Below are 12,272 nucleotides of genomic sequence, written 5' to 3' on the forward strand. Positions count from 1 at the left end.
CTTTGATTGCATTGGCCTTGATAGCACTACAAAAGTAATCTCCTCCTTTGATATTCACCCCTTCTTGTAAACTGCTGAGAATAGGCCACTTCCACCTTAATTGAATTAGGCTCCTTAGCACTGACCCCCCACTTGGTAAGGCAGCTACCATCTTTTCACGTGCTGTAATATTTATACTGCTTTCTGTAATTTTCACTCCATCCATCTGATGAAGTGGGTTTTAACCCACAAAAGTTTATGCCCAAATAAATGTGTTAGTCTCTAGGTGGCACAAGGACTCCTGGTTGTTTTTTGTATTTTTTTCAGTAATGCTCTCCCTGCCTTTAGGTTAGCAAAACGAGGCCTAACAATTTCAGAGCTAAAGCATGCCCTGTATGATAGGAGAGTGCTTTCATCTTTTCCCAGCATCTAATACAAACATTTAAACGTTATTTTGTAAGATCCTCAATTCAAGGTAATGTTTGAACATTTAGACTGTGGCAGAGTGGGTCACAGAACAGGGAGAATGATTAACTTAATTTGACTATCTTGTTTGTTTGATGCTGTCTAAGTCGAGTGTGAGTCAATAAAACTGACACAGCATTAACACAGCTTTCAGCACAGAGCCAGCCTGTCCCAAAATGGGGATTAGCAAAGCCGTCTTTCTGTTACTTTTATTTCTATATGCAGGTAAGGTTTCTTTATATTGCATTTTAATCAGTGCGATTCTGGCCCAACTTTCCAAATTTGGTGCTTGAAATTGGGTACCTAAATCCATATTTAGGCACCTAATTCAAAGGGCCTGATTTGCAACCACTGCTCCTAGAGAGGAAAATGGGAGCTGTGGTTGTGCAGCAACTCTGCAAATCAGGCCACTTTTATTTACTTGCCAAACTTGAGGCACCCAAGTCAGCAAACATTGACCTATATATTTAAAAGCGCAAATTAGTAATGTTCCTACCCTTTAAAGATCTATGTGAAAGCCACACAGCCCAGGGTCACTTATCTTCTCTCAAATCTATATTTGTTGCTCCTTTATGAAGGCTCTCTGACAAAGCATGACACCTACAGAAAGGGGACCCTGCAGTCCTGACTAACTGCTGCTGCTAGTATTTGTTAGTATTAGAGAGATTTGGAAAATTGAAATTCTATCTGGATTTCAGATGTCTTAAAGCAGTGCTGAAAGTGGCCTGAAAAAAATGTGTGTGGGAGGGAGGGAGGAAGAGAGTCTATCATAATTTGGGAGCAGCATTTTTGTTAAAAAAGTGCTTAAAGTGCACCCTTCAGTGACCTGGCTTGATTATTATTAGTATTGTTATTGCCAGATCTGCGACCCCTGGGGGATCTCCCCCCTTTAAGCTCTGAAAATGTTCAGAAGTATTTGGGTTCAGAGATTAGGCTTTCCCATTAAAAGAGTAAGTGCCAGCCCCAATATTTCTATCTAGAGCCTAGTTCAGATTCTGAATTCCTTCAAAGCTCCAGAATCTCCTGATCTAAATTTTGGTTTAGTCCCCTCTATACTTAAAATAATTGTTATGTATTATACACTATATTGTATATCCTTGTCTATACTAGCATATATATGTCTCATTTCCTGATTTATATGTTCTTCTGATTCAATGTAATACACCACTATGATACTTGCTAATTTTTGTGATTGTGTCATACCATGGGGCCCCTAGAATAAATAACAACACTCAGATTGAGTTGTTTGCAACTTTGCCATACCACATTCAACAAGGGGTCGGTTAAACAAAGGATTTGGCAGCACTAAATGGTGTAAATCGTGAAACTTCAGTGGTAGCAGAGATCTCACATATTTATCCTGCTCTTTGCTAAAGTCCCAGGAAAAATGATGAACCATCCTTCAATGTTTTTGTGTTGAACAAATGACAACAGATTGACCAGTGGCCAGATTTTCAGAGGTAATGAGCACCCACAAATCCCATGGAAACCAATGGGAGCTGAAGGTACTCAGCACCTTTGAAAACTAGGCCAATACAGGCCTAATATAAAAGCTGTTTAAGTCCACGGAAAGACTCCATGTGGGCTTTCGATCAGAGCTGAGGTCTGTTTATTACATCAGTTACTATCAAACATCCCATGTCTGATTTTGATTTATTTAGTGCAGTATTACAGATTGTTATTTTTTGTTTGTTTTTAAATCCAAAGGTGGGTTTTTTTTAAGCAGAAACAAAAGAAAACATCCCCTGTAGCTTGGAGATTTTAGTCTCTTCTGTGGCCAGCTTCTTATAAGAGGCTTTCCTATTACTGATTTGTATGAGGCAATAAAGCATTTTAATAGATTGGAATTTAATCTTCAGTAGTCTAGACTCCATAAGATTAGTTCTTCAAAAGATAAAAACAAGAGGATTTATAAAATGCTAGATAATATGTTAAGCCTTTTAAAATACATATTTGTTTTATGAAGATCAGCAAATGCTATGGAGATTTTGAATAAGTACTCTGTGTGCTGTACAAATGATAAGACTCAGATATCAAAACCTGATGGCATTTCTTCCTGCAGACATCGTATATGTCTACATGAACTGCTGCAATAGCAGTTTTAAAAGTAAGGTTAACAATCAAGGCAATATGTCATATGATTATATAACAACTTTATCTTGATAGAGATCATATGGAAAGATAAAAGAAGAACACGGATGTGTTTTGTGTGTGATTGTGTGGGAGTGGGGGATATAAAAGAAACAGCTGTTGTAGTTACTTGTAAAAGGTATGAACAGATTCTAGCTAATGGAAGTTAGGATTTAGAAATATTACAGAGGGGCCCTTCTACAACAAAATATAGTAATTATTTGATGTTAAAGCATATCCAAGTGAATTTAAATTCTAGTTTCTGAGTTGTCCTTACTGACATGAATACTCCCAACTGAAATCAAAGGGATTATTTATGTGAGTGAGGACTATTTATATGATTAGAGGTTTACAGGATTTTGTCCTCTGTTGGCAAGGTATTTAAAAAACATACTCAGTATTTGCCTTACCAATCTGTTCATGGGCCTTTCTCAAACTGCTGTAAATGTCAATCGTTGTTCCCTTTTCTGAATAAGAAAGTAACATCTTTTTAATGTTAGAGAATTCCACAGACTAAGGAAAAACTGCAGTAGGCACATGTCACAAGCTCAGTGCTGGGTGAAAAAAAAATCAACATTATTCACATACATTTTCATTGTTTTCTCAAAGTAGTATTCTCTGTAGTGACACTATGAGGGAAAGGAAAAGAAAAAAATCATATGCCTTTAAAAATTAATTTAATCTAATTTTAGACCATCAACACTGAATGCCTTAATCAGAACCATATGGTTATTGCATGGTGTTGCTATGGGACAGAGGTAAGGTTGTTTGGATACCCTAGCAGTATATTTTCATATCTTATGTGTGGACGTCTTTAAGTTTAACCTTTATCCTGAATTTTCAGGATTAGTAATGAATATATCTGAGATGAGTACAACATCCCTATATTTTACCCTAAATTACTGATATATTCTCTCAATCTTACTTCTTAATACCATTTTTGTCTGGGAATACAATAAAGCGTGGAATCAGCAAGATATGTGTGTAGTACATCTAAGTAACTATGTGACCTTATTATTGTAACTTCTATCTGTTTTCCTAGTCCTGTCTGTCCTCCCTGTTCTTGTTCGTAGCCATCACTTGCATCATGTCTACCATTAGATTGTATGCTCCTAGGGATGGACCACAGGCCAAAATCTGCCTTCAGCAACACCAGTGTAAATCCACAGCAACTTTAATGACTTCTGTTGGGTCTCGATTTATACTGATAGGACTGAGAGAAGAATTTGCCTCTTTGTCTATTTTATTTGTCTGAAAGGCACCTAGCATACTGTAGATGCTAAGTGATGATTAAGAATAATGTTGTATTGCAGGGTGATTATTGTAGAACTTGAATGAACAAAATCACTCCATTTTCAAGTTATGCTGGCTAATGCCAGCAGAGGCCCACTATGGTCACAGGAATGTCTCTTTTCAGAATTAGGGCTCTGTAACTATTCTGCTTGAACTGTGTTTACCGAGGAGGTATAGTCAGTCAAGTGGCTATTAGATTTGTGTCAAGTTTATCCTCACCATTAAACAATAAATCCCATTTATAGAAGGGAAGATTCCTTTTTGGCTTTGGAATGGGTTATTGTTACTTCAAGCCCCCTGTAACTTGGCTTGTGTCAGTGGTCACTAGGCTTTCCTTATTGACTGTGCTCACTGTGCTAGGCCAATCACTTTCCCTCCCTTGGGATGGACTGCACTATTTCCCCCCAAACAGTCTTAAACCACAGGGATCTTCAATGCAACCAAGTTCATTAGAATCAGACAGAGAAAAATCGTAATAAAATAATATAAATGATATCAAAGCAGTCCTAGCCAGATCTGTAAAAGCTAATTTAAAACAGATACAGACCTGTATATAAAGAAAGAGAAATCAGATAATAAGGTACTCACGTGTTTAGCATAATGCCTTGTGTGGCATCTTGTGATCTGTCAAAGTGACCACTGCTCTTACAGACAAGCTGTGGTCCAGCCTATCAGAGTCAAAAGATGCTTATCTTGTTGTGTACAACACTGATATTATAGTGAGTAGGTATTAGATTGCATTAACTTTCCCCATAGAGTCCCTTGTTTGGGAAATTACTATTTGTACAGGTGTCCTCTCCTTGGGATGTTCCTTTCTCATACAACAGCCATTGTATGTTTCCAGTTCTATTCAGTATTTTTGGATTGTCCTCTCCTAAGTAGCTTGGGGGACATCTGCATCCTGTTCCTTCGCAGGTTCATTTCTAAAGCTTCTTGGAATGCATGGAAGTATCACTCAGTCATATATGTCTTTTCTTAGCTTAGGCCTCGTTTACACACAACTTGCACTGATTTAACTAACAGAGTGTTTTTAAATGGATTTAGTTGAAGCAGTGGGCCTTCCTCCTGCTCTCCTCCTCCCTCCTGAGGGGAAAAAAAAACAATTTCCCATGTGCCCTTCCCAGGCAGTTGAGCATCTGGAAGGCTGCAAGGAGATGTACTATCTCAATCTGGACATCGGTGTCCTTCATAGAATTTAGCGAGTAGAGGGGGGCGTGATCCGTGAAGAATAAGAAGGAGTTCCCTAATAGATAATAGTATAGGTCCTCTATGGTCCATTTCACAGCCAGGGCCTCTTTTTCAATCTCCTCCTGTGGGAATAGCTTCATACTCGGATACAATATTGGATGTTTCTTACCTCTTATCTCTTGGGACAACATGGCCTCAAGACCTACTTCTGACATGTCCGTCTGAAGGATAAAAGGCTCTGAAAAATTTAGGTGGAAGAGAACTGGCCCCTGAGCTAGCTGGTTCCTCAGAGTTCTGAAGGCCCTATCACATGCCTTTGTCCATTGCACCTTCCCAAGGTGGGTGCTTTTTACTAGGTCGGTAAGGTGGGGGTGCGACTATTGTGGCAAAGCCAGGCACAAACCCCCTATAATAGGCAGCCTGACCTAGGAAATGTTGCACCTGCTTCTTGGTTGACATGGTCATACCATCGGTTAGTGCCTGGACCTTATCCACTGGGAGTGTTGCTGGCCCCACCCTATTGGGGTACCCGAAGTATGTCACTTCTCTCTGCCCAAGGTGGCACTTAGCTAGATTTGCAGTAAGCCTTCTCAAGGGCTTGAACAACCACAATGATGTGTTGTAAGTGGTCTTCCTGACTGTAGCTATAGATGACTATGTCGTCAATATAGGCGTCCCTGGGTCATGGGGCTGCAGCACCTTATTTTTCAGTCACTGAAAGGTGGCAGATGCTCTGTTGGCCAAAAGGCATAGTCACAAATTGATAGATGCTAAAGGGAGTAGGAAAGGCTGCCTTCTCCTGGGACACCTTTGCCATAGGGATTTGCCAGTATCCTATAGTCAAATCTAGCATGGATATATACTCGGCGCTCCCCAGTCTCTCTAGTAGCTCATCCACCCGGGCATCGGATACACATCAAATAGCAATATCATGTTGACCTTTCTAAATTCTATGCAGAATCTCATTGAGCTGTTGGGTTTTGGCACCAGCACAATAAGGCTTCTTTACTCACTGTGGGACTTCTTGATGACTCTCAGTGTCAGCATAGCCTGGAGTTCTTTGCGGACCACCTCCCACCTTTTCTTTGGCAGAGGTCGATGAGTCTCCTGTACTTGCTACATCCTCCCTGGGAGGGCTGAGAACACTATGGGGAAGGCCTGAGTCAGTCGCAGTGTTTTGTCTTGCTGTCTTTGATTGAGCTCTGGCTTCACTGACACAGTGGGTGGGTCTGTGGATGTCATGGCTTGAGGCCCCAGTTCTGGTTCTGGGGAATAAAGAGCTATCAGAAGGCCATCTTGAGTTTTCCAGGCCTTCAGTAGGTTGATGTGAAAAATTTGCATCTCCTCCATCTCCCAGGCTGATGGATCTCATAATAAACTGGCCCTACTCTTCTTACCACTTCAAATGGCCCCTGCCACAGGGCCAATAGTTTTGACTCGGGCATTGGGAGTAACAACAAGCCCTGTCACCTGGTTTGAATGTTCACAACTGTGTCCCCTTTTTGTTGGTCTATTCCCGGGCCTTCAAGAGACCTTCAAGAGGTTTTCCTTAGCAAAGTCCCATAGCAGTTTCAGCTATTCTTGAAAATTGGAACATATATGGCACTGAGCCCACTACCCCAGTCTCCTGTTCTTTCCAGGCCTCCCAGAGGAGGTCCAAAATCCCCCTGGGCTGTCTACACACAGAAGCTTGAAGGGCAAGAATCCTGTGGTGGTTTGGGAGGACCTCTCCTATGACAAATAGCAATGATGATAGCAGTCGGGCCCAGTGTCAAGGGTCCATGTTGATCAATTTCCTCAACATGGCCTACAGGGTCTCATTGAACTGCTCCACCAGCCCATCTGTTTGCAGATGGTAGATGGAAGTCTTCAGGGCTTTGATCTTCCACAGTTTACACAATTCCTATGTCAGTTTGGACAAGAAGTTGGATCTTCAGTCCATCAGTATTTCCCTTGGTATTCTGACCCTGGTGAAGACCTTCATGAGTTCATTCACTATGGTGAGCATATTTGTTGTGTGTAGTGGGATGGCTTCAGGGTACTGTGTGGCATAGTCTACTGTCACCAATAAATGACAGTACCTGGATGTGATCTTCTCAAGGGCCCCACTAAATCTTTTCCTACCCAGTCAAAGGGTATGCCCACCACTGGGAGCAGAATCAGAGGAGCCTTTGGCATCCCTTTGGGCCCTGCCAGCTGGCATTCAGGGCACAAGACAAAAATCTGGATTCCCAGCCAGAAGAATCTAAGGACCACCCTCTCCAGTGTCTTTTTTCACCCCAAGTACCTGGCATATGGCACTGAGTGGGTTAGGTGTAGAAGCCTCCAGTGGAACTTCTTGACTCCCAGCAGCCATCACCATATTTCCTGGGTTTGGGGGTCTCATAACTCAGTAAAGCCACTTGTTACAAAGCTCAGAGTGGGGCCAGTGCTTTACTCATTGGGTTTTGCCCACCTCCCCATCTGAGACAGCTATCTGTTACCATGCCCAGCTCAGAGTCTGGTCCTCCCATTGTTCTTGCACAAAGTCCTCATCTTCTGGTAGCCAATTGTGGCTCATTTCCTTGGGTGTTCCAGAGCTAGTGGGCTGCTGGGTTGGCACTGCTGGCTGGCTGGCTGGCTGGAGGGGCACTCCCAGGGGTCTTCCATTGTGTCTTGGCCCATAAGCCCTCTCATTTTCAGGCCTGGGTTGGTTTCTGAGGTGGGGCAGTCGCTGATTCACTGCTTGAGGAGTCCCTCAAACCACTTCCAATCCTGCCCTAATGTTACTGGGTAGGCCAGGGTGTCTGCTAGGCTGACCTGGCAAGTCCCAGTGTAACCTCCTACCATCAGCTGCACTCAGTTGCAGGAACTCATGTCCCTGTGAATGGACTGGAGGTAGGGCAGAGCACCTGATGTATCAGGGGACTCTACTAAGCTTGTCCGTACAATGATTTGGCTACACCCTGAGTCTATCAGACCCATCACTTCAGCTCTCTTGACCCACACTGGCAACAGCCATATACTCAAGATGCTCTAAAGATGAATCTTTAAATTTCACACCTCATACTTTGGCCTCAGCCAGCTTTGTCATCAGGTAATTTATTAGAACATTAAATAATGTATGTGAGAGAACACATTCTGGGCATAGTCCTGAGACCCAGTCTGTAATACAACCATTGACGCTCACATAGATAAATGCACTGAGGTACAGTTCCTCCACTTGGCACACTAAGTCCTCAAGCATTCCATATTGGCACTGCAGCATCCACAGTGTCAATGCCCTGAGTCAAAAGAAGCTACAAAGTCTATAAACATGATATTAACTTCCTTTTGTCACTTGAGTCATTTGTCAATTGCATTCCACAGAGCTTATATAACATGGACGGTAGATCGACCTGTGTGGAAACCACACTGGTTGTCTCTCATTTTTGGATTGAAACAGTGTTTCAGCTGGTGCAGTAGTCTGATCATCAACACCTTCCTTGGGACTGACAGCAGCATTGCCCTTCTATAATTTGAGCAAGCTGATCATTGTCCTTTCCCAATCTAGTGGAATATGACCAGTTTCTCAAACTTTTAAGATGATTCTCTGAAGCCAATGAACTAAATCTGGGCCTCGTTTTCAGTTCTAAATCAGGTGCTTTATCATTTCATGACTGTAGCGGTGTGGCGACTCACCAGTGCAGCACCTCCTGCTGGTCTTTCAGCCTTCAGAGCGCCCTCTGCAGGTCGATGCCCCACTTGCCTCTGGCTTCCATGTCCCTCCCAGACCCCAGTGCCCCTTCCCTCGGGGTTCTGCCCCCTTCAGTACCCCACAGTCTTTCAGGGTCTCCCCTCCCCAGGGAACCTCCAACCCCCAATCCCCACCTCGCCTCAGTCTTTGACTCCTGCAAGTCACCATCTAGCCCCTGCTAATTGGGGCGGATTGCAGTGTAATTGCCACTCATCATCAGTAAGGAAGATTTGGACCTGCTGCCTCTGCCTACTCTTGGCTGCACCTCTGCAACCCCAGTAACTTTTTCGGCCTTTAGCAAGGCCTGCAGCCTGGGGGTTTTCCAGGCTGGAGCTCCCCAGCTCCTCTAGCCTTTCCCCAGCCCAGCTCCACTCAGGTACCCTGTTCAGCTCCCAAGCAGTCAGGCCTGTCTCTTTCTACAGCAAGAGAGAGACTCTTGAGCTTTGGCTAGCAGCCCTTTTATAGGGCCAGCTGCGGCTTGATTGGGGCGTGGCCCCAGCTGAGACTGCTTCCCCAATCAGCCTTTCCTTTTCCTTCAGTCTCAGCCCTCTCCCAGGGCTGCTTTCAACCCCTCCAGGCAGGGCCAGTGCAACCATTTAGGCGACCTAGGTGGTCATGTAGGGTGCTGGGATTTGGGGGGTGTGCCATTTTCTTCAGGCAGCGACCTCGGTGGCCGGATCTTCGGCCGCCCTGGTAGCCGCCGGCATTTAGGCAGAGTGTGAGGAGGGCCGCCTGCAGCAAGTAAGGGGGGGTGGCACACAGGGGAACTCCTCGCCCCAGCTCACCCCTGCTCCGCCTCCTCCCAGAGCACACCGTGGCTGCTTCACTTCTCCCGCCTCCCAGGCTTGCGGCGCCTAAGTTGATTGGCGCCGTAAGCCTGGAGAAGCAAAGCAGCGACGGGGTGCTCATGCTCGTGCTCATGCGCAGAGCAGAGGTGAGCTGGGGTGGCGGGGGTGCCTCAGAGTGGAGAGTGGGGGGTGAGGAGCTGCCACAAGGGGGGCGCCTCAGGGCGGAGGGGTGGAGCTCCCGTGGGGGGGCACCTCAGGGCGGGGGCACGGGGGTGTGTGTGCAAGGTGGAAGTTTCACCTAGGGCACAAAACATCTTTGCACCGGCCCTGCTTCCAGGCAGGAGTGGGATGACCATCCCCGCTACAACGACCATTTGACCACTAGCATCACTTCCTCTAATGTCACTGGCCTGTTGCCTGCCAGGTTCATTGCTGGATTAAGCTGTAGTTTACATCTTGGTGGGGATCTGTTCATTAATTCACAAAATTGCTTATTCCAGCGCTTAAGTTATACATCAATATCCTGGCAGTATTCTCCATTTTTGTCCTTAACTGGCAGGAGCCACAAGAATGGACTGCCAGTTAGACCTGAACAGCGAGCGACATCTGCTTACTGAGCGTATGCAAGAAACAAAACCTCATCCCCAGAGGACTCACCATCTATGACCCTCTGATTACCTACTATGCCACAGAAGCTGGTCCAATAAAAGATATTACCTCACCCACCTTGTCTGTCTAAATGTTGTCATAACAGAAGTGTCATTAGCCCTTGTTAATTTATCATTTTTAAAATCTTTAAAGAAAAAAACCCCAAAAAGACATTTGCTCAGTGTTACCAACACAACCTCACATATCCCAAACCAATGAGCCACACACTGACCCCGCTCAGAACCTCAGTGAAACAGTAAGTTATGTATTCTGGATCCGCCCTGGAACATTTATAAGTGATACGTATATAAATGGAACAGATCAGTTTACTTCCAGATATATGACTGGCCTGTTAATTAATTTCCTTGTGCCGTTTTTGGGTTTATAACAAATTGGAGTTTAGGTTAAAATAATGCACAGCCTGTTGTATTTTGAGATCAGTTATTTTGTTTGTATTTTGCTATCTTCATCAAGGAATTTAAGTCATATTCTCCTCTCTGTTACTAGTTACCAGTTCAGCCAAAATTAGCTGATAAACATCTTCCAAATTTATTTGTGCACAATTTAAATCAGTTTAAAAAAAAAAGGAGCAGCAGCTCTGTAGGTGCAAAGATATTAGCAAATGTTATTTTCTATTTATGCCACTGATGAGTAAGAATGGGGATGCTTCCTGTATGATCAGAGAAAGCAGTGAATATCTGAGGTGGGACTGTTTTGGAAAACAGATAGAATTTGAGATTAGCAAAGCCATAGGTGGCCCATAAACGGCTATTGCCCCATAATCATACAACAGGACACGAATCCCACAGCATGTTCTCCAGCTATCTATTTAAGATATTTATATGGCCCCTGTCACCAGAGTACCTCACACTCTTTACCCTTAAAACACCCCAAAAGGGCAGGGGAGTGCTATTAACCCTGTTTTACAGATGAGGAATAGAAGCACAAAAAGGTGAATGATGTACTGAAGATTACACAAGACGACTGTAGCAGAGCAGGGACTTGAACCCAGGTCTCCCAAATGCTAGACTAGTACACTAACTACTAGATCCTAGCTACTTTGCTAGGGATTATGGGTAGTAGGGACAGTAGCTGGCTGTAGGGCTAGGAGTATTTCCTCTCATAGCTGATACTCCGGATCTGACTTTGTCTGCACTTACACTGGTGTAAATTGAAAGTACGGTAACTCACTGAAATCAATGGAATTAAACCAGTGTAAAATGTGTGTATGACAATGAGAGGGTTGGCCGAGGCAGGTGCTTTGTTCCCCACATACCCAGATTGTGAGGTTTGAGGAGAAGTGTCTGTTACCTGTGGCACTTCCATGAAAATTCCAGGAGAAGATACCTTTGCTCCAGGCTGGCTCTGGAGAAAAGGGCAGGCCACTAGAGCGCCACAAAATGTATCCGTAAGGTAGGGGTAGATATGGGATTCCAAAAGGTTGGAGATTTTCTTGGATGCTTGGATTCTTATACTACTGAGCCACCCCCTCTGGCACCTATAGAACAATACCCTTGACGTGTGACTTAACTACAACAGAGATAAATTTACTTTGATAGCTGCAACAAAAAAGCATTTGGCATAATATAAATATGGACAGTATGTATGTATGTAATGGTGTGAACTCTCAAAACTCCCTTAAATTCATTGGCGTTACGCTGGCATAAAACTGGAGTAATGCAGCAGTGAATCAGGCCCAATATGTGTTGATTCAAATACACTTCTATGAGAGTGAAGTTCATCCCTGTGCAGAGGGTCCACACAAGATGTAAATGGATTTGAGTGATGTGTAGGCCTTGGGGTCACTCTCTGTTTAGGGGTGAATTTCATACTGAATGAATAATTCTCAGTATCAAACATTTATCAAGAATATCCTCGTTTGAAAAGGAAATGATAAAACCACATGATTAGTGCTCTCTGTAATCCTGCTGCTAAAAACAGCAGAGAAACAATTGTCTAACTGATGACTAGACATTTAGAATTTTTATAGATGGCAGAGGAAAGTTAATTAGATAGCAAATTCCTTTACAAGGGTGAATGTAATTGAACATCTCAGCATTAATTGG

The 12,272-nt window shown here is 43.7% G+C and overlaps 1 protein-coding gene across 1 annotated transcript in view; it reads left to right on the top strand.

The window, feature by feature from the left end:
• Nucleotides 1–570: 570 nt before the first annotated feature.
• Nucleotides 571–12,272, top strand: part of LOC120401576 (plasminogen-like) — a 63,561-nt gene continuing 51,859 nt past the window's right edge. The window contains exon 1 of the mRNA XM_039531701.1: nucleotides 571–669. Within this exon, the coding sequence (XP_039387635.1) occupies nucleotides 621–669 (49 nt within the window). The 5' untranslated portion in view covers nucleotides 571–620. The remainder of the gene's footprint in view (nucleotides 670–12,272) is intronic.

This window comes from Mauremys reevesii, linkage group 3 (assembly GCF_016161935.1).
Source record: "Mauremys reevesii isolate NIE-2019 linkage group 3, ASM1616193v1, whole genome shotgun sequence".
In the NCBI taxonomy this organism is placed as follows: domain Eukaryota; kingdom Metazoa; phylum Chordata; order Testudines; family Geoemydidae; genus Mauremys; species Mauremys reevesii.